This window comes from Neopelma chrysocephalum, unplaced genomic scaffold (genome assembly GCF_003984885.1).
Source record: "Neopelma chrysocephalum unplaced genomic scaffold, ASM398488v2 Primary Assembly neopelma1_25, whole genome shotgun sequence".
In the NCBI taxonomy this organism is placed as follows: domain Eukaryota; kingdom Metazoa; phylum Chordata; class Aves; order Passeriformes; family Pipridae; genus Neopelma; species Neopelma chrysocephalum.
In genome coordinates, this window is record NW_020897694.1 from 32,925,899 (window position 1) to 32,947,069 (window position 21,171).

General features: G+C 39.1%; 1 protein-coding gene across 2 annotated transcripts in view; it reads left to right on the forward strand.

The window, feature by feature from the left end:
• The window catches only part of CYFIP1 (cytoplasmic FMR1 interacting protein 1), a 76,557-nt gene that overhangs the window by 10,886 nt on the left and 44,500 nt on the right, over nt 1-21,171 (forward strand). For both annotated transcript variants that reach the window (XM_027674819.1, XM_027674818.1), the window contains exons 2-14: nt 6,797-6,920; nt 7,538-7,627; nt 8,897-8,974; nt 9,993-10,094; nt 11,590-11,771; nt 13,119-13,215; nt 13,355-13,483; nt 14,690-14,794; nt 14,968-15,059; nt 16,320-16,437; nt 17,143-17,265; nt 20,325-20,450; nt 20,742-20,908. In XM_027674819.1, coding sequence (XP_027530620.1) covers nt 6,804-6,920; nt 7,538-7,627; nt 8,897-8,974; nt 9,993-10,094; nt 11,590-11,771; nt 13,119-13,215; nt 13,355-13,483; nt 14,690-14,794; nt 14,968-15,059; nt 16,320-16,437; nt 17,143-17,265; nt 20,325-20,450; nt 20,742-20,908 — 1,526 coding nt within the window. In that variant the 5' untranslated portion in view covers nt 6,797-6,803. The remainder of the gene's footprint in view (nt 1-6,796; nt 6,921-7,537; nt 7,628-8,896; nt 8,975-9,992; nt 10,095-11,589; nt 11,772-13,118; nt 13,216-13,354; nt 13,484-14,689; nt 14,795-14,967; nt 15,060-16,319; nt 16,438-17,142; nt 17,266-20,324; nt 20,451-20,741; nt 20,909-21,171) is intronic.

The following is a 21,171-nucleotide window of genomic DNA, read 5'->3' on the forward strand; positions in this document are numbered from 1 at the left end:
AACTTGCCCTGCAGTTGTGATGGTGATATGATGTGTTTTTCCTGAACTGTTTCAAGCTGTTTGAAGTATAACTATCTGCATTTTGAATGGATTCATGCTTCATTTAAAGTCTGAGTTGTCTTAGAGCTTGTGGTTAAATGACTGAAAGTAAAAGCTTTGGAGAATTTCTTAATTTTGTTTTTATTTTTGGTTTGGTTTGTTGTTTTTTTTTTTTCTGAGATGTGTGCTCTGCTCTCACTACCATGGGTATATTCATTCAGGAGCAGATGGGACATGCCTTGGTTTTCGACACCCTTTTTCAGTCAATGAGAAAATTGAGATGAATGATTCAAGGAAAGTTATGTCATCCGTTGCTTTTTTCATCTGTCCCTACTAGCTTGCTGCAGCACTTCATGCCAGGGCAGCGAAAGGACCTAGCTGAACAAAGACACTTGTTTTGCTCTCAGACTGTTAAGGACTTTCTGGTAATTCAGCTGAAGCTAAGCTGAAGAAAGTGCATTGCATTGTGACATTGTCTCTTTTATACTTTTATTTTTATTGGAGGTTAATGATAGAAGAAAATCATCGTCCCTGAACGGCTGAGCTGTTACCTAAATGAGATGAACCTTATCAGCCCTGGGTGGTGAGATTAGTTGCTGCACATCCATGTGCGATATTGGTGTTGGGGAGAGGTATCGTCCATAGCATTTGACTGATCACTCCTCAGATCTTGTATCAGCAAAACCCTTCTTTCATTTCCCAGGGAAGTTTAACTTTCAGGGCATCAGATGAGCATGTGATAGGAATAGACACAGTTGTGTCCATATCTGGATCTTTCCAGTATGCAGCAGTATGGCAAAAGATGTGCTGTAAGAAGCTGACAGCAAAAACCACCTGGAAATCTGTCTCCAGATTGTTCCCTGCTGCAATCCACCATGTTTGAAGTGGGAAGGCTGCTGTCTTACCACTCTGATGGTAATGTGAGGATAAATCCTTAAAGAGTTTAGAGTGAGGGTGCTTAGGTGATCTCAGGGTGTCAAACCATTGAGTGAGTGATGCAAAGGAAAAGAATGCCTGTCAGCAATGGGATTTAGATTTTAATTATTTTTGTTTCTTTGAGGGAAGTTTAACTTTATTAGTCCTATTCCCAAAAAGTAAAGCAAGGATTGCTATGAAGTAAATGCCTCTGCTTGCTGTGTCTTTATCTTCTGAAGAAAAGTTGCTTTCACTGTAGTTTGGTATTCTCTACCTTTTTTTTATAACTAAAGGACTGAATTATACTGTTTATCTGATTTCTGTGGAAATGTTCACTTGACAATCTTAATACATATGTATGTGTACTCTCCAAGGACTTACTTCCCATTCTTTCCCTGTATATTTTCAAGATACTCAATATACCTATTGCTTTATATCTTTTGCTTTATTTAAAATGTTTTGTGATAACATGATAGCATCCTCTCCCGGTCTTGTCTAACACAGCTATAAAGTTGCATCTGATAATTGTTGTGGTGATGGGCTTTATTTTTCACCAGTAAATAGATATCATCAAACCCAGTTATCTGAGGTTGAACTTTTATGTTGGGAATCCATGTGCTTTTAAAGCTCAGCTGGATAGATTCTTCAGATAATTAGAGGACATTTCTGGAGAAGTCTTGGCCAAAGGCTAAAGAGGAACTGTGTGCTGATTTCTGCACTTATAACAAGGTCTCAATAAGGCTGCAGTTACTTAAGTTCATTTGCTTTACCCATATTTATTTATTTTTAATTTGGTTGCTGGCTACAAGTTAAATCTGTTGGACTGTGTGCACCGTTGCTGAACATGTGTAAGAACTATCTCGTATCATAAGCGTATTTTTTCCTGTTTTAGCTATTTATAGGCTGAGTGCCTGACTTGTGTTTTGATCATTTCTTTAGTAAATAATCTGTCCTGCTTAACTCTTTCACTGAAAGAAAACTTAAAAACTTCTTCATATAGCTACTTAACTCTCTAGAATTTGGGGGATTTTTTTTTTACCTTTAAGCTTGAGAGCAGAATAGTGTTACAGTAGTCCTCTCTCTCCCAGTGATTTTGAATTTAATGCTTTCTTCTCTGTTCTCTCCTTTGTCAGTCCTTACCTTCTGCATTTTTTTATTATTTCTTCTGGTTAATTCTGTATTTTTTTTTGTCCAAAACACTTTTCTCCCTTATTTGTTTCTGTTCATATTTTCTTCCAGATAATCTGAAGCTTCCAGAAGCCCATAAGAGCAGGGCTGGGAGATGTGTGCTGTCTGTTTTCTGGTATACTTGGAATTAAGAATATAGATCTTCAGCAAAGGCTTTGGCATTTTGTAAGGATGGAGATGTGGAAATGGTGTCTCTACGAAGACTGACAATCATCTCCTCTAAATACCAGAGCAATGTTGTGAGCAGGGCGCTGCTTACCACACAGTCGCATGGCTGAGAGCAACAGTACAGAATTAGGACATTTAAAAAAGATTGGCAACTCTTTTTTTGTGAATATGTTTCAATAATAATCCAGTTCTGAAGTTAAATTAAAATGTAAACAATGCTGAAGGAGCTTCAAGATCAGTTGCCTTTTTTTGGCTGGGTTTTTCTCGTGGGCAGTGTGACAGAGGCAGCTCAGTGAGCTTCTTCACAAGGTCTTCTGAGCAGGTCAGGCCCACCTGGTGCTTATCTCCTTCAGAACTGAAGAAGGATATCTTAGTTTAGCATACTTCCACTAACATACTTAAAGTTTCCCCAAAACACCCTGAGACTGATACCTCTGATTCTTGGACATGGTGGGACTTGGCACTGTAAGGCTGAAGCTTGTTCAGAGACAGGGATTTTTTTGCTTTGAAATCCAGAAAAAGGAACTGAGAAAAAGCACAGATGTTGCTCTCTCCTGCTTAGAAAGCTGACTGTGCTCATCTAACACCAAAATTTAGCAAGACAGGTTGCTGATCTGTGTGATTCTCTCTCCTGAAGGGAGGATTTCAGATCTTGAACGTTTTTTAATTAAGTTGTGTACGACTAAGAAAATGTGTTCTTGGAGTGCATTTTGACTTTATTGTTGTAATGATGGGTCATAGTATAAAGATACCAAAAAGAAAAAAAGGATTGTTTCAGGAGTAATACTTACATGTCTTCTACTTGAGAAAATCTGTCCTGGATAGTCTCAGGTAGGTACTAAACTGAAAACACACAGCATTATAGGAATGTAGAATGAAAGAAATTCTCACAACTTGCGCAAATTTAATAGTGTATCTATAATGATCAGTATGATTACAGTGGTTTAGTCGTTCTCATTTAGGTAAACTCCTAATCTGACTTTTTTTTTCTTAAGTAGGTCTTTGAACTCTCTTATGTTCTCTGCCAAAAAGGAGCCTGTTAAAGGTATTAGCTCTCCTGCCCTGTAATTTCAACTGTTAAAAACTCATAGTGAATGAGGCAAAGGAGTTTTGCCTCTTAAGGAATTGGGAATTTTAGCTTTATTAAATTAATTTTTCTGATCTTAGAGGGAAAAAAAAGTTCTGGTTTTGCCAACCTTTCATCACTAGACATTAGAAACAACCGTTGTCTTTTAGAACTTGTTTTATCAAGAACAGCAGCATCAAAGAAAGGAGAAAAAAACCCCTGAACTTCAAGGAAATCTTTTCTGTCCTGATCCCAGGTCTTCCACATCAAAGAAGGAGGTGGCGTGGACTGTGCAGTGGTGTCACCTGGCTGTGGTACATTGTCTCCTGACTAACACAGTTGGGAGTGTAGCTGAGCTCCAGCCATCCCCCCACTGTTGCCACTGTTAAACCTATGCTGCTCACTTCTTGGGGGGCAGAAGGGGAGCGTGAATCACCCTCTCACAATGTTTGCAAAAGTGTCAAAGATGGGTGGGAAGGAGCTGCTTCCTCTTTCATGTCTTGCTAGGTACAGAGTACAAGGGCTGGAAGAACAGGAGCGTTGCACTTGGCCAAAGAAACACCAGGTGTGTGGATACCTTTGGCAAAATTGCGAAGTGGAGCTGTTAGCAAGCAACCTCAAAACAAGAAGATGTTTGTAACTGCATTGTAACATTTGTGTCCAATGGTTTATGTGTTCCTGGTTTGAAAAATGCTGATCTGTCTTTGGGAAATCATGCTGAAGGGCTTGGAAAAATGTACCTTCCCGTATTTCTTTTCACAACCCAGAGGACAGCAGGAAGCTTTTGTTTCTTGGTTGGGCCTCTGGTCTGATAGTGAGGGTTTCCCAGAGTTGTGCTTTTAATTACATAGCAGTGTAAGTCAGCTGGGACTTTGGTTTCCATTTTTAAATTATTTTTCAAGTATTTAAAAAAAAAATCCCACAGATAGTCTGAACATAGAAAGCTGATGCTGGAGGATTACAATAGTAAATATTGAGGCCAAAAGTGCGCAGGTATGCTTTCTGAAATAGGATGTATGGGGATTAAGAGCCACATCTTCGAAATATTTGCTTGTAGTGCTGAGGAAACATAAGTCAGGAGCCTGGCTTTTGTGAATGCCTGACGCTGTTCTGCAGCAGGGGCCTAAGTCATTGATGGACCATGTTTTAGGAGGAGAAGGAAGATGTGTGGATTGAGGAAAGGGTGTTGATACTTCCCTTGCTTTCAGTGACAGCTCCCCTTTACACAGATAGGTGCAGTAGTTTTTGGTGTAGAATGGCCAGACGTTTTTTGCTGTGGGTTTTGGAGCATGTTTTGCTTTCTTGGAACCAATGCTTTGTGGCTGTTTGCCTGTCCAGTGGGAGAGAGGGCTGTGTGCCTATTGGTCCCACCACCGGCATGTCCCGGAGCAGCTGCACAATTGGGTGTTTCTGCTTTGACAGAGAGGCTAAGAGGAGGAAAAGTTTCAAGTTGGAAGGAGCCTCTCAGTTAAAGTAACCTATGTAAAGTGTTGTGCTCTTTTCTTTTTTTAGCTAAAGTTTGAATTTATGGATACTCAGACTCATATATAAAGTACCTATAGACACTCAGACTCATCTGTAGGTGTTCTGACTTCTTCTCCCCATTTCCTCTGGGGTAAAACTATTCAGTCTGACCTCCTCACTGAACTTTTGCCCAGCCATGGAATTTTTTTTGGCATGTGCTCATTTATGGAAGGGAGGATGCCATGTTTTTTGCCGGTCTCTAATTTGAGAATAATTGTGACTCTTGTATTGGAGCTCGATCTGGGTGTAGGCAGGTGTTGTGCAAGCATCCTAGTGCTGGAATGCCAGCCAGCACTGCTGTCACTCCAGTTCTTCATCCTTTTTTTGGCAAGGATCACAAATTGCACAGTATGGGTGTTTGTTTAGTTATTTTAACAAAAACTCATATGCTCAGGCTGGAAGCAAGGTTTGGGCCAGGGCTTCAAGAAACAGGCCCCTGGATCTTTCTGTTCATTGTTTGTAAAGCTATTGGTGAGCTCTCTCCATCTGGAGTACATTAGTTTTGCAGCAATCGCTTGGGACATGGGATTGGTCTCTGGAGGTAGATAGGTAATCACTTCTGGTTGTTTCCTTTCCTTTGGTTTGGGTTTTGGTTCTATTTTTTTATCAACTGAGCCCTTCTTTGAAGGTAAAGCTGCTATTTCAGTGGAGCTTTCCCCAGGAATCTAAAATTAGGCAAGAGAAAGTGAGGAGATATTTCTGCCAGGCCAATAAAAGTGCAGTGAGTGGTGGCATCGCCAGCCCATGCCAGCTGTCTTGCAGTGAGTTTTTGTCAAATCTGCCCTGGGATCTGCTTGCAACCTCCCTGTATGTGGGGACGTCATGGCTCCATGGGGGTGACACATGCCAAGCAGGGTCCTGCTCCTCTGGGATATGGGTGCTTCAGTGTTCCTTCCCTCCTGGTTAGAGCCAGAGGCAGTGCTCAGCTAATCCTTTTACCCAAAGTGGTTGGTTTTGCTGTGGTAAGTGAAGGAAAATAACTTGCAAAGCCCTGCAGAAAAAGAGAGACAGCTTGGTTAGAGGTGTTACCTTAAACATTTTTACTCCACTGAGGAGAATGGGTAGATCATTATACAAAAGTGGGTGATTAAATTGTTCCACCCCACACTTGCTTCCTAAAATTTCACAGAATCACAGAGTGGATAAGGTTGGAAGGGACCACAGTGGGTCATCTGATCCAACCTCCTTGCTCAAGCAGGTCATCCTAGAGCACATTGCACAGGATTGCATCCAGATAGTTCTTGAACATCTCCATTGAGGGAGACTCCACAACATCTCTGAACAGTCTGTTCCAGTGCATGGTCACTGGTCACAGGCCGCCCAGATTTCTTCCCATTGCTGTTCTTGGTTCAAAACCCCATGCAGTGACAGCAATTGAAGGTGTATGGAGATTGCCATGACCGTGAGGGGTTTTGGACTTCTCTATCAGTAACTACCCAAAGCAGATCCAGATGTCCTAGGAAATGAAACACTGGAGACTGCTGGCACCTTTTGACAGGCTAGTCTTCTGAAGATGGTCTGGGTGTAGTAGTTCTGCATGAGATTTTGATAGCACATTGGCTCAAACTGAGCATTAGAAGTCATCCTTTCCTCTATTTTTGGTGTGTTTCTGGTGTGCAGCAGAGGGGGAAGAGAAACATTTCTCAACTCCTAAAAGTAAGGACGAGACTGTTAGTTCCAAAAGTCTTTTCTAAGCTTGTATACTAAAACTGACTGAGTTTCTGTTTGACTGTTTCTCTACCATTGTGGTTGAAGGGAAACTTCCCATTTCCCACAGTATAAATAGTTCCCTGCTCTTCATATTACTCGTTTGTTTACTGTGTATATAGTAACACATACAAGGTTATATGTATGTGCATATACATATCTGTATGTATGTATGTATTTTTTAACCAGGTGCAAAATGACTGCTCAAGTAACACTGGAGGATGCCTTGTCCAATGTGGATCTCTTGGAAGAATTACCATTGCCGGATCAGCAACCGTGTATTGAACCCCCACCATCATCTCTTCTTTACCAGGTATATTATCACTGCAGGAAAAAGAGTTTTTCCATTGTTAAGAAAGAGTACCTGCTTTTCAAAAAAAAAACAACTGCCCAAACCCAAAGTGTCTTAATATTGAATACATATATATATATATATATATATAAATTCTTTTCATAGAATCATAGAATGGTTTGGGTTGGAAGGGATCTTAACAATCATCTAGTTCCAACCCCTGTGCTGTGGGCAGGGACACCTTCGACTAGACCAGATTACTCAAAGCCTCGTCCAGCCTGGTCTTGAACAATTCTAGGGATGGGACTTCCACATCCTCTCTGGGAAACCTGTTCCAGTGCCTCACCACCCTCACAGTCAAGAATTTCTTGCTAATGTCTAATCTAAACCTGCTCTCTTTGAGTTTGAATCCATTCCCCCTTTTTCTGTTACTACATGTCCTTGTAAAAAGTCCCTCTCCAGCTCTCTTGCTGGCCCCCTTTAGGTACAGGAAGGTGCTATAAGGTCTCCCGGAGAGAGAGGTGCTATAAGGTCTCCCTTCTCTTCTCCAGGCTCAGCAATGCCAGGTCTCTCAGGTTTTCTTCATAGGAGCGATGCTGCTACCAAAGATTTAATTCTGTATTTTCCTTTTGCTGCAGCCAAACTTCAACACTAATTTTGAAGACAGAAATGCATTTGTCACGGGCATTGCAAGATACATTGAGCAAGCTACAGTCCATTCTAGCATGGTAAGTAGATGTTCTGGTAAGATGAAGAAGTGTGCAACTTTTCTTTTTTTCCCCAGCATATTTAAATTACCTTTCTTCTTAATCAGCCAATGTTGTTCAAATGTTCCCTGCTTTCATTGTGCATTTTCCCAGTATTCTGAGGCTAGTTAGTTCTATTGACAGCTAGCTGCTGTAACTTGAATGAAAAATTACCTTCCATCCACCCAGATTTCCACTATTTCTGTCAGTTTAATGGTGTTGAAAGGTTTTTGTTGGCTTCCTCACTGAGGAGTATGGTGGTTTATTGGCATTCTTTTGTGTAAGGTATTCTGTGGTTTTAACAGTTCTACAATAGAAGGTAAGAATTCATGCTAGTAATTCCATCTCTGCTGACGGTGTAACTTTTTTGGGATACAAAAAAACTTACAGGCTGCCACTGCTGGTCTGTACTGAACTTGTTCTCTTTTCATGGCATTCTTGGAAAATGAGGAATAATATGTCTTGTGATTCTAGAGGCCAGTTCACAAATGGTGAAGTGGACAGATAAAGCATCTGGTTACATGCTACTACAAATTACGTATGTTTACACCAATCTACTTATAAAATTATTTGGTGACTCCTTAACCTGTTTTGACTGTATGGCTATTGTTGTATCTCTCCTTTGCCATGTAATAAAGGATACTGCTCTGCATGTGTGGACTCTTTTATCCTTTACCATTCCATCTGGAGTCCCTAAATTTAAAAAGAAAAATAAACACCATCCCATCACCCTCCCCTCTCAGATTGGCCTTTTTATTTATACTTACAGACCACAGTGTCTTTATTTTTGGGAAGAAAGAACAACACAAAACCCAATCTCATCTGGGGAGATGATAATTTTTGTCATTAGATAAGCACAATTGTTGCAATTGTTGATTAATGATCTGATAGATACTTGTTTAAGTGGGATGATAATGATGATGATGTGAATTCTCTCAGAATTAGGTGGATGCTAAAACAGATGACTGAGAATAAATGGAATTTTTTTAGCTGCTGGATTATAGGCAAGCTGCACATCCATAGTGGATCAGCTCTTATATGCGTAATATGTCAGATGAGCCTATGAATTATGTTAATACTGTTTAACATACATACATTATGATGTATCATTCTGCTTGCAATATGCGTGTGTTTGTACATAAACAGTCTGATAAGAGAAATAGGTTTGTTTGGACAAGGGTTTAGGATGACGGAAGACACATGGATTTGACTCTTTTTTATTACAGTGCCTAATTATATTCTTTCCTACAGAATGAGATGCTAGAAGAAGGTCAGGAATATGCAGTCATGTTATACACATGGAGAAGCTGCTCAAGAGCCATTCCTCAGGTAAAGGATGAAAATTGTACTGTCATACATGTCATGCATGTCTTGTTTTAGTGTGGAGCTGCACAGATAGAGCTTTGTCAATGAGCTCCAAAATGGAGTCTACTTTGATTCCTGAATTATGAAACTGGGGATGCTATAGCATGAAGTCTTTTAGCACCTGGGGACCAGTTGGATTTTTTTTTTTTAACAAGGTGCCTATAGTAATACCTCATGGGTTTTGTGTCAATCTTTGTTCAAGAGTAGTATAGGGGCAATATGCTTTAGAAGGGAAATTTTGATTGTGGGATCTGTTTGGGGTCAAAATTTCATTCAAGAGAGTGGACCCTTCCCACTCCCCAGCTTAATACTTAGAACAGGTTTAACGACTAGCATAGCATGTAACAATTAACATTCAAGTTAAACATTAAAGTTTCTAGAGAACTTAGGTAGTCACTTTCTAAATGTCAGAGCTATGTAGTGTTTTCTTGATCTGTATACAAAAGTAGAACACTGAGAAGAGGTGATACATCAGCTTTAAGTGTCTGGGAATGGTTGTACATGCAGGGGGTAGGAAGAATATTAAGATGTATTAGAAAACCAAACAAAATTACTACCATGAGCTGACACCTTCCTTTACAAGGAATTTGTAATGCAATCATTTTTGTTACGAAATACAAGGGAGGCATGTCGTGTAGTTTAAATATTTAAAGCGGAAGTCAGGTAATCTGTTTTAATTTCTAGTTCTGGCCCTATTTTAGTGCATGATTTTGAGCAAGTGGCTTAATGTGGAAAGAATATTGTTCTAACCATACAGAGGTGTTTGACAACTAAATTACTTGCTGTGAGGTAATAGAAAAATCTTAGAATTTTTTTTGTTTTTAACACAATTAAGCTTAGAAGACTAGCATAAGACTACCAAACCTGGAAATTTATCTTATGTTTGTCTCTTTACAATGATAGTGCATTTTCTCAGGATCTTAGTTTCTGAGGCTTAATCATGGAAAGTTCCAAGTGTAATGATGTCTTTAATTATCCTCAGGTCAAGTGCAATGAGCAGCCTAACAGAGTAGAAATTTATGAGAAAACTGTGGAAGTTCTGGAGCCAGAAGTCACAAAACTGATGAATTTTATGTATTTTCAGGTAAAAGAAATGGAAACAAAATTTGTCAGTAGGCTTGTAATTCTATGTTCCTATTTTGTATACTTGATATTGTGTGCCCGGATACTGAACCTAGTCATTATACTTCAGAAAAAACCACCATATACTCTCACAGAAGGGCAGAATTTCTAGTGCCCACCCTAAACACTAGGCAATCTCCTGTAAGACTTTCAACATAAAATCAAAAGTAATTGTGTATAGTCCCTATGCAGCACATGAGGACAGAGATCTGGCACTTTAGGAAGAAAAGAAATAGAAATATAATGCGTTTCACATGTACACATAAAAACATCTCAACACAGAAACCATTTGCTGGAGAATGAGGGATCCACAAGACTGGACAACAGAGCAGCAGGTGCAACTTGGCTATGGCAATTTATAATTGAGGCAAGCTAACCCAGTTGCTGTGACCTGCCAGCCACCCGAGCTGGAGAATAGCAGTCTGTCTTGCTTTCTCCTGCCTCCTGGCAGCTTTCCATTTATTTCAATGGACTGAGGATGTTTCCAGGCATTATTCAGAGCTGGAGCAGCTAGAGCCTGCGAGGGTCAGAGCACACAGGAAGAGGAGACTGAATAAAATGTAATATTTCCTGTCATCTTCCCCAGCCGAGGGGGTCTTACTGAGTACAATCAATCTCCTTTCATTCAAGCAGATTAGTACTCTAAAGTCAGAACAGATTCCTCTTTACATTTGAAGTTGCTTTCTCTTTTGTGTTTGTAATTTCCATTTGAAATGGCTCTGGTGTGTGCTTGGAAATAAACTCTCAAATAAACATGTGCCAGGATGACTTTGAGAGTTAGCGTGTACGGTGTGCTGTGGATTTTTTTTTGTTTGTTTGAAGGGAATATACCTATAATCTGCCTTCTAATGTATATACACTTCTCACTAAAGAGCATCAAATTACTTGTCTCAAAGGGATTTTGAACTTTGTAGAATTGCAGAACAGTTTGGGTTGGAAGGAGTCTTGAAAGATCATTTAGTCCAACCTCTCTGCAGTGATTAGGGGTATATTTAGCCAGACCAGGTTGCTCAGAGCCTCATCTAACCTTGTCTTGAACAATTCCAGGGATGGGGTATGCATGACCTCTGATCAACCAGTGCCTCACCACCCTCATTGTAAAAAATTTCTTCCTTATACCCAATCTAAATTGACCCTCTTTCAGTTTTAAACTATTGTCCCTTGTCCTATTTTTTATTTATACTTTTATTACCTTTATCTGCAAAGAAGAACCTTGGCTCTTGTGTCAAGCAAGCTCTGTGGCAAAAATTACTGGTGCCACTTGTAGCACACATCAAGTACACAGATGGAGCTGAAAGGCCTGTGCTGATGATGCCTTGCTGGTTTTGCATGCTTTAAACATTTTTCCGCTTAAGTGGAGCTTTTCACTGGACCAGTTCTAGTTACATGATGAAACTTTTTCCCTGGAAATGTCATGGCTTTTACTCCCCATTTCTTCTCTCTTTTTCCCCCAATAGAGAAATGCAATTGAAAGATTTTGTGGGGAGGTGAGACGCTTGTGCCATGCGGAGAGAAGGAAGGACTTTGTGTCCGAAGCATATCTGATCACACTGGGCAAATTCATCAATATGTTTGCGGTATTGGATGAGTTGAAGAATATGAAGTGCAGCGTGAAGAACGACCATTCAGCCTACAAGCGGTAAGTGGAAAGGAGCAACAGGACCTGGGTTTCTGCTGTCAGGATACAGGCCTCCCACGAGATGGCAGCAGTTGCTCTTTTTCGGACAGTTTTTTCTTCAACAATACTCTCTTCACGTGTGGGACAGATTACCTTGAAACTAGGGACGGATTGACTGCAGTTAGGCAGTTGAGTGCATCTGTTTTCTTTGTGCTGTTCCAGCAGCAAAAGGTTTTCCTGCCTTTTGATGCCAAGCTCTCAAGTATTTATGTCTGGTGTATGCATATACTTTGTTCAGTAAAGCTTCTATTTTTTTCAAGTTTGAGAGGAAACTGGCTTTCTGGTCACTTGTGCTACTCCCATTCTATTCTATTTTATTCTTGGCATCCACTTTTGACATTTGTAGCTGAGAGTTGTTACACTTGTTCTTCAGACATTTCAGCTTTGCTGTTTAAGAGCATTGTGACCATGAGTGTAGCAGGGAGGGTAGGGCATGGATATCAGTAGCCAAGTTTTGTACTTGAGCTACCAGATGGTATCAGGTATTTTCTGTTGAACACAGTGGTCAGAGCCAGGGGAAGACAGCCTTTATGCCAGCTCTAGCATCTGTGACCTTTTGTAAAGAAAACTATTCAGGCAATGACTAGCCAATTTTGCCTATGCTGCTTCTACTTACCTGAGACTTAGTTTCTACCTCCACCTGTTGTAGTTGTTGTTGTGCCTGGAGACCTCCTAAACTTACCTGGTTTGCCTTTCTTTTTTTTTGGAGGTGTGCTTCTAGAGGCCAAACTCTTGTTTTCTGGAAGGCTGACTTTTCCTGTGTTGTTGTGTGGCTTGGATCTGTAGAGCCACAGCTGCACGCATCAGTTGAAGGATATACCCCATGTTTTTTGGTTTGGGTTTTACTGGACCTCTTAACTAGGGTGTAGTGGGGGATTTGGGATGGCAAACCAGTATATTTTGGATAAATTAAGTCCATTTCTCTTCTAGTGAATTTTTCACCCCCCTTTTTTTTTTTTTTACTGTTTTCTTAAAAAACCTTCTCCTTTATGAAACAGGGTCTTGACAGTTTTGAGTCCATAGCCTGTGTTTGAATAACTCACTGTTATAAAGCTGTGGTGAAAGAAGTACTGGTTGTGTCTGCCCAGTTTTCTTTCTGCTTCATTCAGGAGTTTGGAGGTGGACTGAGGTTGACAATCCTTTAGGATCAGTGAATGATACGCTATTGTACTGGCACTTAAAGGTGTGCTGATGACTTGCAGTTCCACTGACATATTTGGGGATGGATGTGTTTCTATTGAGTGGGGATGGATTTGCTTACAAACAGTCCTGGCTAGGGGAAATACTGTTTTTCTTCTGTTTTGAAAGAGCTGCTCAGTTCTTGCGGAAAATGGCAGATCCTCAGTCCATTCAAGAATCCCAGAACCTCTCCATGTTCCTTGCCAACCACAACAAGATAACACAAGTAAGCTTTAACCGTCTTTTTGCAAATTACCTAGTGCTTTACAAAACTATTAAAATAAAACTCTTCCAGTTTGGTAGTAATTATTGTTCACCAAGAAGTATAACTAGTTGACTAATATCCTTTCTTCTTTTTTTTCCAGTCTTTGCAGCAGCAGTTGGAGGTGATTGTTGGCTATGAAGAGCTGCTTGCAGATATTGTGAATTTGTGTGTGGACTACTATGAAAACAAAATGTATCTAACACCCAGTGAGAAACATATGCTTTTGAAAGTAGGTTTCTTTTGGATATGAAATTAAAAAGGAATGTTGAGACAGGACACAGATGTTTGAATTCCCGATAGTTTGTGTTTTGGTTTTTTTTAAGAAACCAGATTAACCAAATAAATTACTCCTTTTCCTTACACACTGTCTTTATTATATTACATGCTAAATGTATTTATTAAGCTTCTAATCCAATTTTTTTTTTCATGAATTGAAGTTGACCCAATTGAACCTACATCCAGTTCTATGGAATTGTGTTTCTATGAAGTATGACAGCAGAAATGAACTGCTACATTTTAGTTTATATATGTGGCAAGTTTGTATAAAAAGCTTTTGGAAGTGAGGCTGCATATCAAATGTTTCAGGGAACAAGCAGTTTAAAATTAGGATTAATAAGTAAATTTTGTTAGCTTGAATATGTACATGAGTAAGAGGGTGGTAGGCAATATGAAGTGTGGTTGATCTTAGCTCCATGTCTTGCTGTGGAAGAAAAGATAGAGAGTAAGAACATAAAATACGCCTCAAATATTTTGAGTCACTTCAGCATTTAATTTCTGAAGAGCTCTGTTTATTAGGATCAAATGAAAGCATCCCGAAACCATACACAAACTCTAGAGCATTTGCTTTCTGTCTGCAGGGATGTCCAATGTGACTTTAATATTTAGACCTTTTATCTGGTAAATGCTTGCTTAGAAAACAGTGAGTGGCTATGCTTGGCTCCTGTAAATACCAGATTATAACTCTATGTTAATGAATAACTTGGACAAAATGTAATTAGATCTTTTTTGGATGCTTTGGAGCTCTTATGTGTATACTTCAGAGTTGCGCTGAAAGCCATAAAAAGCAATCACTCAGAGATGTTAGATCTAAGTTTCTGTTACAGATCAGTTTGCACATACGGAGTTATAGTAAAATACCAATGAAAAAAGAAACCTGTCTGAAATTAGCCAGCCTCTAGTTTCTGTGAGGTGGGGTTTTTTGTATGCTAAACCTTTATACAAACGAATAGCAACTTCTAAGTCTAACTGATCAGGCTAATGTTAATGTAAAAACTACCAATATAGTATAATAAAGAATACTCATAAATGTATGTATTTGAAAATATATTCTGTTTGAAGGAGGTTTGGTGTTTCAGGATTGTTTTTAAAATGTTACCAGCAGGTTTTTACCTCTGAAAGTCCTTTTGTGAAAAGGATTGATTTTTTTCTTTTTCAGGTGATGGGTTTTGGATTATACCTGATGGATGGAAGTGTCAGTAACATCTATAAATTGGATGCAAAGAAAAGGATAAATTTAGCCAAGATAGACAAGTACTTTAAGGTTGGTTAAGATGTGATCTTAGTATGTGATTTTAAAGGTGATTCCGCTTGCATTTTAAATATAATTAAATAGAATAAAGATCACTTTGGATTACACTATGGGTAAATAATGGTGTCATTTCACTAAGATTTGTGTTAATAATTTATCTAATCTGATTTATTCCCTGTGTACAGCAGTTGCAGGTTGTCCCACTGTTTGGTGACATGCAGATTGAACTTGCAAGATACATTAAGACCAGTGCCCATTATGAGGAAAATAAATCCAGGTAAGAGGGAGAAGGAAGCAGAGTGGAGCATCTGGGCTGGGGAAAGTCATACCCTTGATTATTTTCATAATCACCTTGTAGTCTGTAAGTCTGTAGTAATTAATGGGATTTTCACCTGGGCATTTTTTTGGTGTGGGTATTTCGCTATTAATGTAATTCATGTAATAGATACAACTGAAGAAACAGATTGTTTAAAAGCATTTCTATGCTGCTGAGCTCATTCTTGTATCTATGACATTTCTTATCACCTGAGTTGGAAGAAATTAATTTTATCTTGTACTAATTTAATTTTTATTTTTTCCTTAAATATGAAACTTTCTTTAAAAGAAATGAAGGATTTTACTAAGCAAGGTGAGCAGTAGTAGTGCATGGGTAAATAGGCATGTGTACATTGTACATGGAGCAGCAACTTAGCTTGTCTCCCTCCTCTTTTTGATTTTGTTTTTTTTTGGCTAGGTGTGCAGCACAGCAAAATGTTTGGAAAATGCAGCCAGTTTTTGCATAAATGGTTCCATGGTTTATGGTTATTGCTTTGTTTTAGTGAACGTTTCTACGCTTCTCCAAGACCTTTCCTCCATGCAGTTACATGAATTCAGAATGTTGTGCTTTGCATTTTAATTCCTGCAGAAAAAAATATATAACCTGCATGTAATTGCTAAGAGAAAATCAACAGCAATGGGCCTACTGAGTTACTAAAAATATGAGGCTACTTAACATGACGTCCTTGGTAGCATGTTTTCTTACCTCTTGATAACATGTTAATAGTATTTAATAATGCCTTTTTTATAGTTGGGAGCATACTGTACTCTCTTCATAGTTAAACAAGAAAAAAAATCCAAAGGTAGCTAGATATGTCTTACACCCTATACCTATACTTCTGCCCGACCTTTCAGACCTTTTAGGTCTTGTTCCTAAGGGTATGCCCCTGAGGAGAGATACTGGTTTGTATTTCATAGCAACAGCCTTTGAAAAACAAAAAGAAAAACCCCCGAAACAGAAAAGGAAAATTTTGGGGTCTTTTTTTTTTAAGACTTGGAAGGAATGCTCTTTGAACTCAGCAGGGCCGTTCATCACTAATGGATTGTGCAGGGTTAGAGGTAGAGATGTGAAGAGAGCAAAGGCCTCAAATAGCAGAGAAGGAAGATGTAAAAAAAAAACAAACCAAAAAGTAATGCATTGTGGATCTTACTTTGCAGTATCAGTTGTGGTGTTTGTTGCCAAAACTGATTTATATGGTGGGTTTTTTGTCTTCTGAAACAGATGGACATGCACGTCTTCCAGCAGCAGTCCCCAGTACAATATATGTGAGCAGATGATCCAGATCAGAGAAGACCACATGCGTTTCATATCAGAACTGGCTCGTTACAGCAACAGTGAGGTGTGTGGGTTTAGAGCTACATGTGCATATTTCACATCACTCACTAACAGTTATTGTTAAGTATCTGAAGAGCAGGAAAACCTCATGCTAGGAAAATGACAAAACTTGATCACCTGAGTCAGGAGCTGGCTGCAGGGATAGTATCCATTCTCTGCATTATATTTGCACTATTTAAATTTAAAGTAATAATGACACATCATACAAAGTGCAATCTCCTTCTGCCTCTTTCCCTCTATATTTCTAGGATAAATACCCTAAAACTTTTGCTATTTATTTTTTAGAATATATTGTCTAGCCCTTACTCCAAACAGGTGCTTGTAACAATTTAAATTTAGCAATTTAAATGAAACTAAAAGTTAAGGGATTAGTAAAGGAAAACTGAAGTGCACATGTATACACACACTTGTATATATAATCTATATAGAACATATAACTATATATAGTGTATATAATTGATGTCTTGAGTTCATCCGCAGTAGTATTTTGGTCATTGGGGATACCAGATTTCCATCTCTTGACCAAAATCTGTGAAGCTTAGCTACGTAAATCTCTGGAAGCAAAAGCTGATATTAATGCAGGTGTTGGTATATGTGATGTTGTTTTAATGCTTAAAAGAAACCTAGGTAGAAATTTGGCTGTTGATGCTGGATACAGCATGTTCTGAAATGGGTTTGTTGGGCTTTTTTCCGTTTAATAATATTCTAGGTGGTGACTGGGTCTGGTCGGCAGGAAGCTCAAAAAACGGATGCGGAGTATCGGAAGCTCTTTGATCTCTCTCTCCAAGGCCTGCAGCTTCTCTCTCAGTGGAGTGCACATGTCATGGAAGTGGTATGTTATCTGGAAATATAACCAGATGAAAAAGAGGTGGCTTGGTGAGGTTAGACAGAATAAAACAGCTTTTCTTTAGTGGAATGGAAAATTCGTGTTGTGTTTTCACAGAATCACATAATATTCTGAGTTGTAAGGACCCGCAAGGATCTTGTTCCCTTAATTGCCCTCTTCCTTCACTGCTTTTCTCCTTCTGCTCCAAACTCCGCTCTTAGAAGAAGGCATGTGAAGTTCTCAGAGTTTGGGAGTAATGTTGCTGCTTGGAAGATCCAGTAGCTTGTACCATCTCACACAGTACATCAACTTGTTGTATTCAAAGGATAGGCTGTCACCTGTGAACCTTCAGCAGGTGTTTTAATGTTGCTCTTGATACGTACATTTTGTAGACTAAGACTTCATCATTTTCTTCTAAACATTGTTTAAAATTATATTGTGAGAACTATGCACACTGACAGGCAGTCACCCAGGAGGTGGTAGAATGGCTCCAACTGGTTATGTTTAGACATCACCACTTAGTAAATTGAAGCATGTACAGTCTTAAAACACAAAAATGGATGGAAAGGCTCCCATTGGCTTTAGATTAGGCTTTTAGTCAGAAGGAAAATAATGCAGGGAAAGGAAAATTTGAGAGGAGATGAGGGAGGGGAAATAAAGAACCTGCAGAGTTGTTTCTCTATGTTGTAATAGTTTATTTTAAAAACAGATGCCAGTTAGAAAAGTGACTGTGTGTTTGGTTTTTTTTCCAATAAGAAGCTGCTTAAGGCAGAAATTGAAGAGGAAGATGCAGGAGTCTTTTTTATGCTGCAGACTTAGATAAAAGTTGCATGCCTTAGCAGCACCAAAATATGTGCTAGGAAGGGTTGAAACATGATTTACTTTATGAGAGAAGCCAGACTTGCTCCACTTCTGCCTCTGATGTCTCAGGGGGCATCAAGTAATTTGCACTATGTGAATTTGTGCAGTGCAGTCACAGTGAGCATAGCTAGAGACCCAGTTTTCTTTCTTTCTGTATTTTTAACTGCCTCTTTTAAAAGGTAGTAGGAGTCATGCTTTTTCCTATATTATTCTATTCCTATTTAAATCAACAGTGTATTTTATGTTGAAAATCTTGTTCTCCTTTTCTCCTCTTAAGAGAGGTTGCTGTCACCTGTTCCTGGCCTCTGCAGCTCCCAGACTTGCTCCCTTTATTTCTGTCATCAAAAATCGCTGCATCCAGGGTCTCTTCAAAGTGACAATCTTCCTATTTTGTCACTGAAGAAACTCTCATTCTTAGCTCTGTTATTATTCTCCTCATTCCAGAACAAACTTTCTCTGAGCATCACAGGAGGGTTTTTTGAATATTCTTACTGCTTTTCTTTGTCTTTCTAATTTGTATGGATTCCCATAAGCACTTCTTATGTAAGTTCAAATTCATATTCACCTTCTTCCTGTCCTCCTACTGCGACTTCATTCTGATATGGAGTATCCTAAGTATTTATCTGTCTTCCCATTCACTCAGTATCCATGAACGTAGTTACGTGCATTGTGTTCAGATAAAAACTTTCAGCTTATGTTTGTTGTCCATCTTAACTTAATGCCTCCCAGAATGCTTCATCTTTGTTTAATCATTTCCTCGGTGTCCTCTTTTTAGCACTTAGGTTGCAGGGTGTGATGCTCTCTTTTGCCATAGGTAAATTGGTACTATTAATCCATTATAGTAGGCAAATTTATATTGCTGTGTAATCTAACTGATGCCTGCTTAGCTGGTGCTTAGAAAAAAATCCAGGAGCCGTTAGCTGGGGTGAGATAAGAAAGGGTTTAATTGTGCCAAGGCAATAGATGGTAAACGACGCGCGCTGGGCTGTGCCCGAGATGTTACATTTATAACAATATCTGGCCAATCCCAAGTGTGTCCACCCTCTAACTTTTGGCCTGGTCCACCCCCTGGCCCACCTCCTGGAATTGGGTCGGGGGGCTTTTTGGGACCCCCTCTTCATCATCCTTCATCATCTTCAGGGTACAGAGAGCAGAGTCACCCAGTTCCTTGACTCTGTCCTGCAGTTTAGGCCAAGATACAGGCGTTCCCCAAACAAGACAGGCTTGCCTTGACAAGAGACAAAACATCTTCTACTGGATACGGGAATAGGGTTGACATGGGGGTATGGAATGGGGTGAGATGCTTAAGGAATGTAAGGGGTGCTAGGGGAGGAGGGAGAAAGGGTTTCTAAAATCTACTTCTATTACCTATAAAACTTATAAGGTAGAAAAATAAGAAAACCATTGGGGTTTAAGGCATCAAACACTTATGCAAAGATGAGGTCAACCAGATCTTACTATTCCCTGAACTCAAACTGTGAAAAATTGTATTTAAATGTGACTAGGATTTTATACTTGATGTACCCTAATGGATATTAGACCAGCCTAATAATGCTGAGGGACATTTTGAGCTGTGTTTGCAGTAACTGAAAAGGCAGTATTTAAAAGAAATGCATGCTGTGCAGATCATATTGTCCCAGATAATACAGTTATTTCCACACATTTCAGCCTATTAAACTTAAAACTCCTCTGCCCACCCCCACCCCTCAAAAAACCCCCTGTAGTTTTCCAGTTGTTTTTTGAAATATAAATGTGACAATTTGGCCAAGTAGGAAGCTACTCTGTGTGTGGGTGTGATGGATTTCTTTTTTTTCTTATGCTCTGAGGTGTTTCTGTGTTTCTTGTGCTTGAAGCGGAAAAGAAACTTCTGCCTATGCCAACATTTGCTCAGAAAAAAATACCCTGAAGTGCATTACCTGATGAGTTTGAATTTCATTTTTTGAGCTAATATGGAATCACTGGTTTTCAGGAAAATTGTTTAGGGAAATTATTGTTTGGTACTTCTGCTAGATAGTAGCTTCAGAATTTATGCAGGATTTGTGTATAGTACGAAATACTGTTTTTCAGATATTCAGGAAAACATTACAGTATTTCTCAAAGCATGTTATTTGTGTCCAGCTGTCTTTTATGTGTTTCTCAGGCATTTTTAAAAATTTTTTGTTCCACCATCTTTTTTTCTCCCTCTTCTGCTCTGCAAACTGCAGTATTCATGGAAGCTGGTACACCCAACTGACAAATACTCTAATAAAGATTGTCCTGACAATGCAGAAGAGTATGAAAGAGCAACAAGATACAATTATACTAGTGAGGAGAAGTTTGCTCTGGTTGAGGTAAGATAATTGTCTTTTTTTTAGGGATTTTCTATAGATTAATTCCATACAAAGGAGAACATTCTCTCTAAGCATTTTCTATACCCAGTGCAAAAAGACAGCCTACCCTGTGCTGACTCTGAAACACCATGTGTTCCTCCATTCAATATATACGAGCACAGCAAAACTATCCTTTATCTTTTGTAGCTTAATTCCTTTTTTCTAATTTTCTGTATTTAAAAAAGGGATTTTTGAACAATTATAAAAAAAATAAAATAAAAAAAATACAGTTGTTTGGGGTTTTTTTTGCAGGTGATTGCCATGATCAAAGGTCTTCAGGTGCTGATGGGACGGATGGAAAGTGTTTTCAATCATGCCATTCGTCATACTATTTATGCAGCTCTTCAGGACTTTGCCCAAGTCACACTTAGGGAGCCTTTAAGACAAGCCATTAAAAAGAAGAAAAATGTCATTCAGAGGTAGCATTCTTGTTTTCATCTCCTTCTATATTCTTTCCCCCAAGCCTTAGTAAATTTGTTACAAAATTGCACAGCTGTTAAATTCTACCTCTTTAATCTGTATCCCCCTACTAGTCTGTTTGGCATTTGTAATTAGCTCGGTTGGATACATGTTGAAAGTTGAGGAAGCCTGAAGTTAAAAATGAATGGCTGCCAGCATGGCTAAAGTAAGCGTCCAGGCTGTCTTGAGCCTCTTAGGACTACTTCTGAAAGTCTCGTGTTCC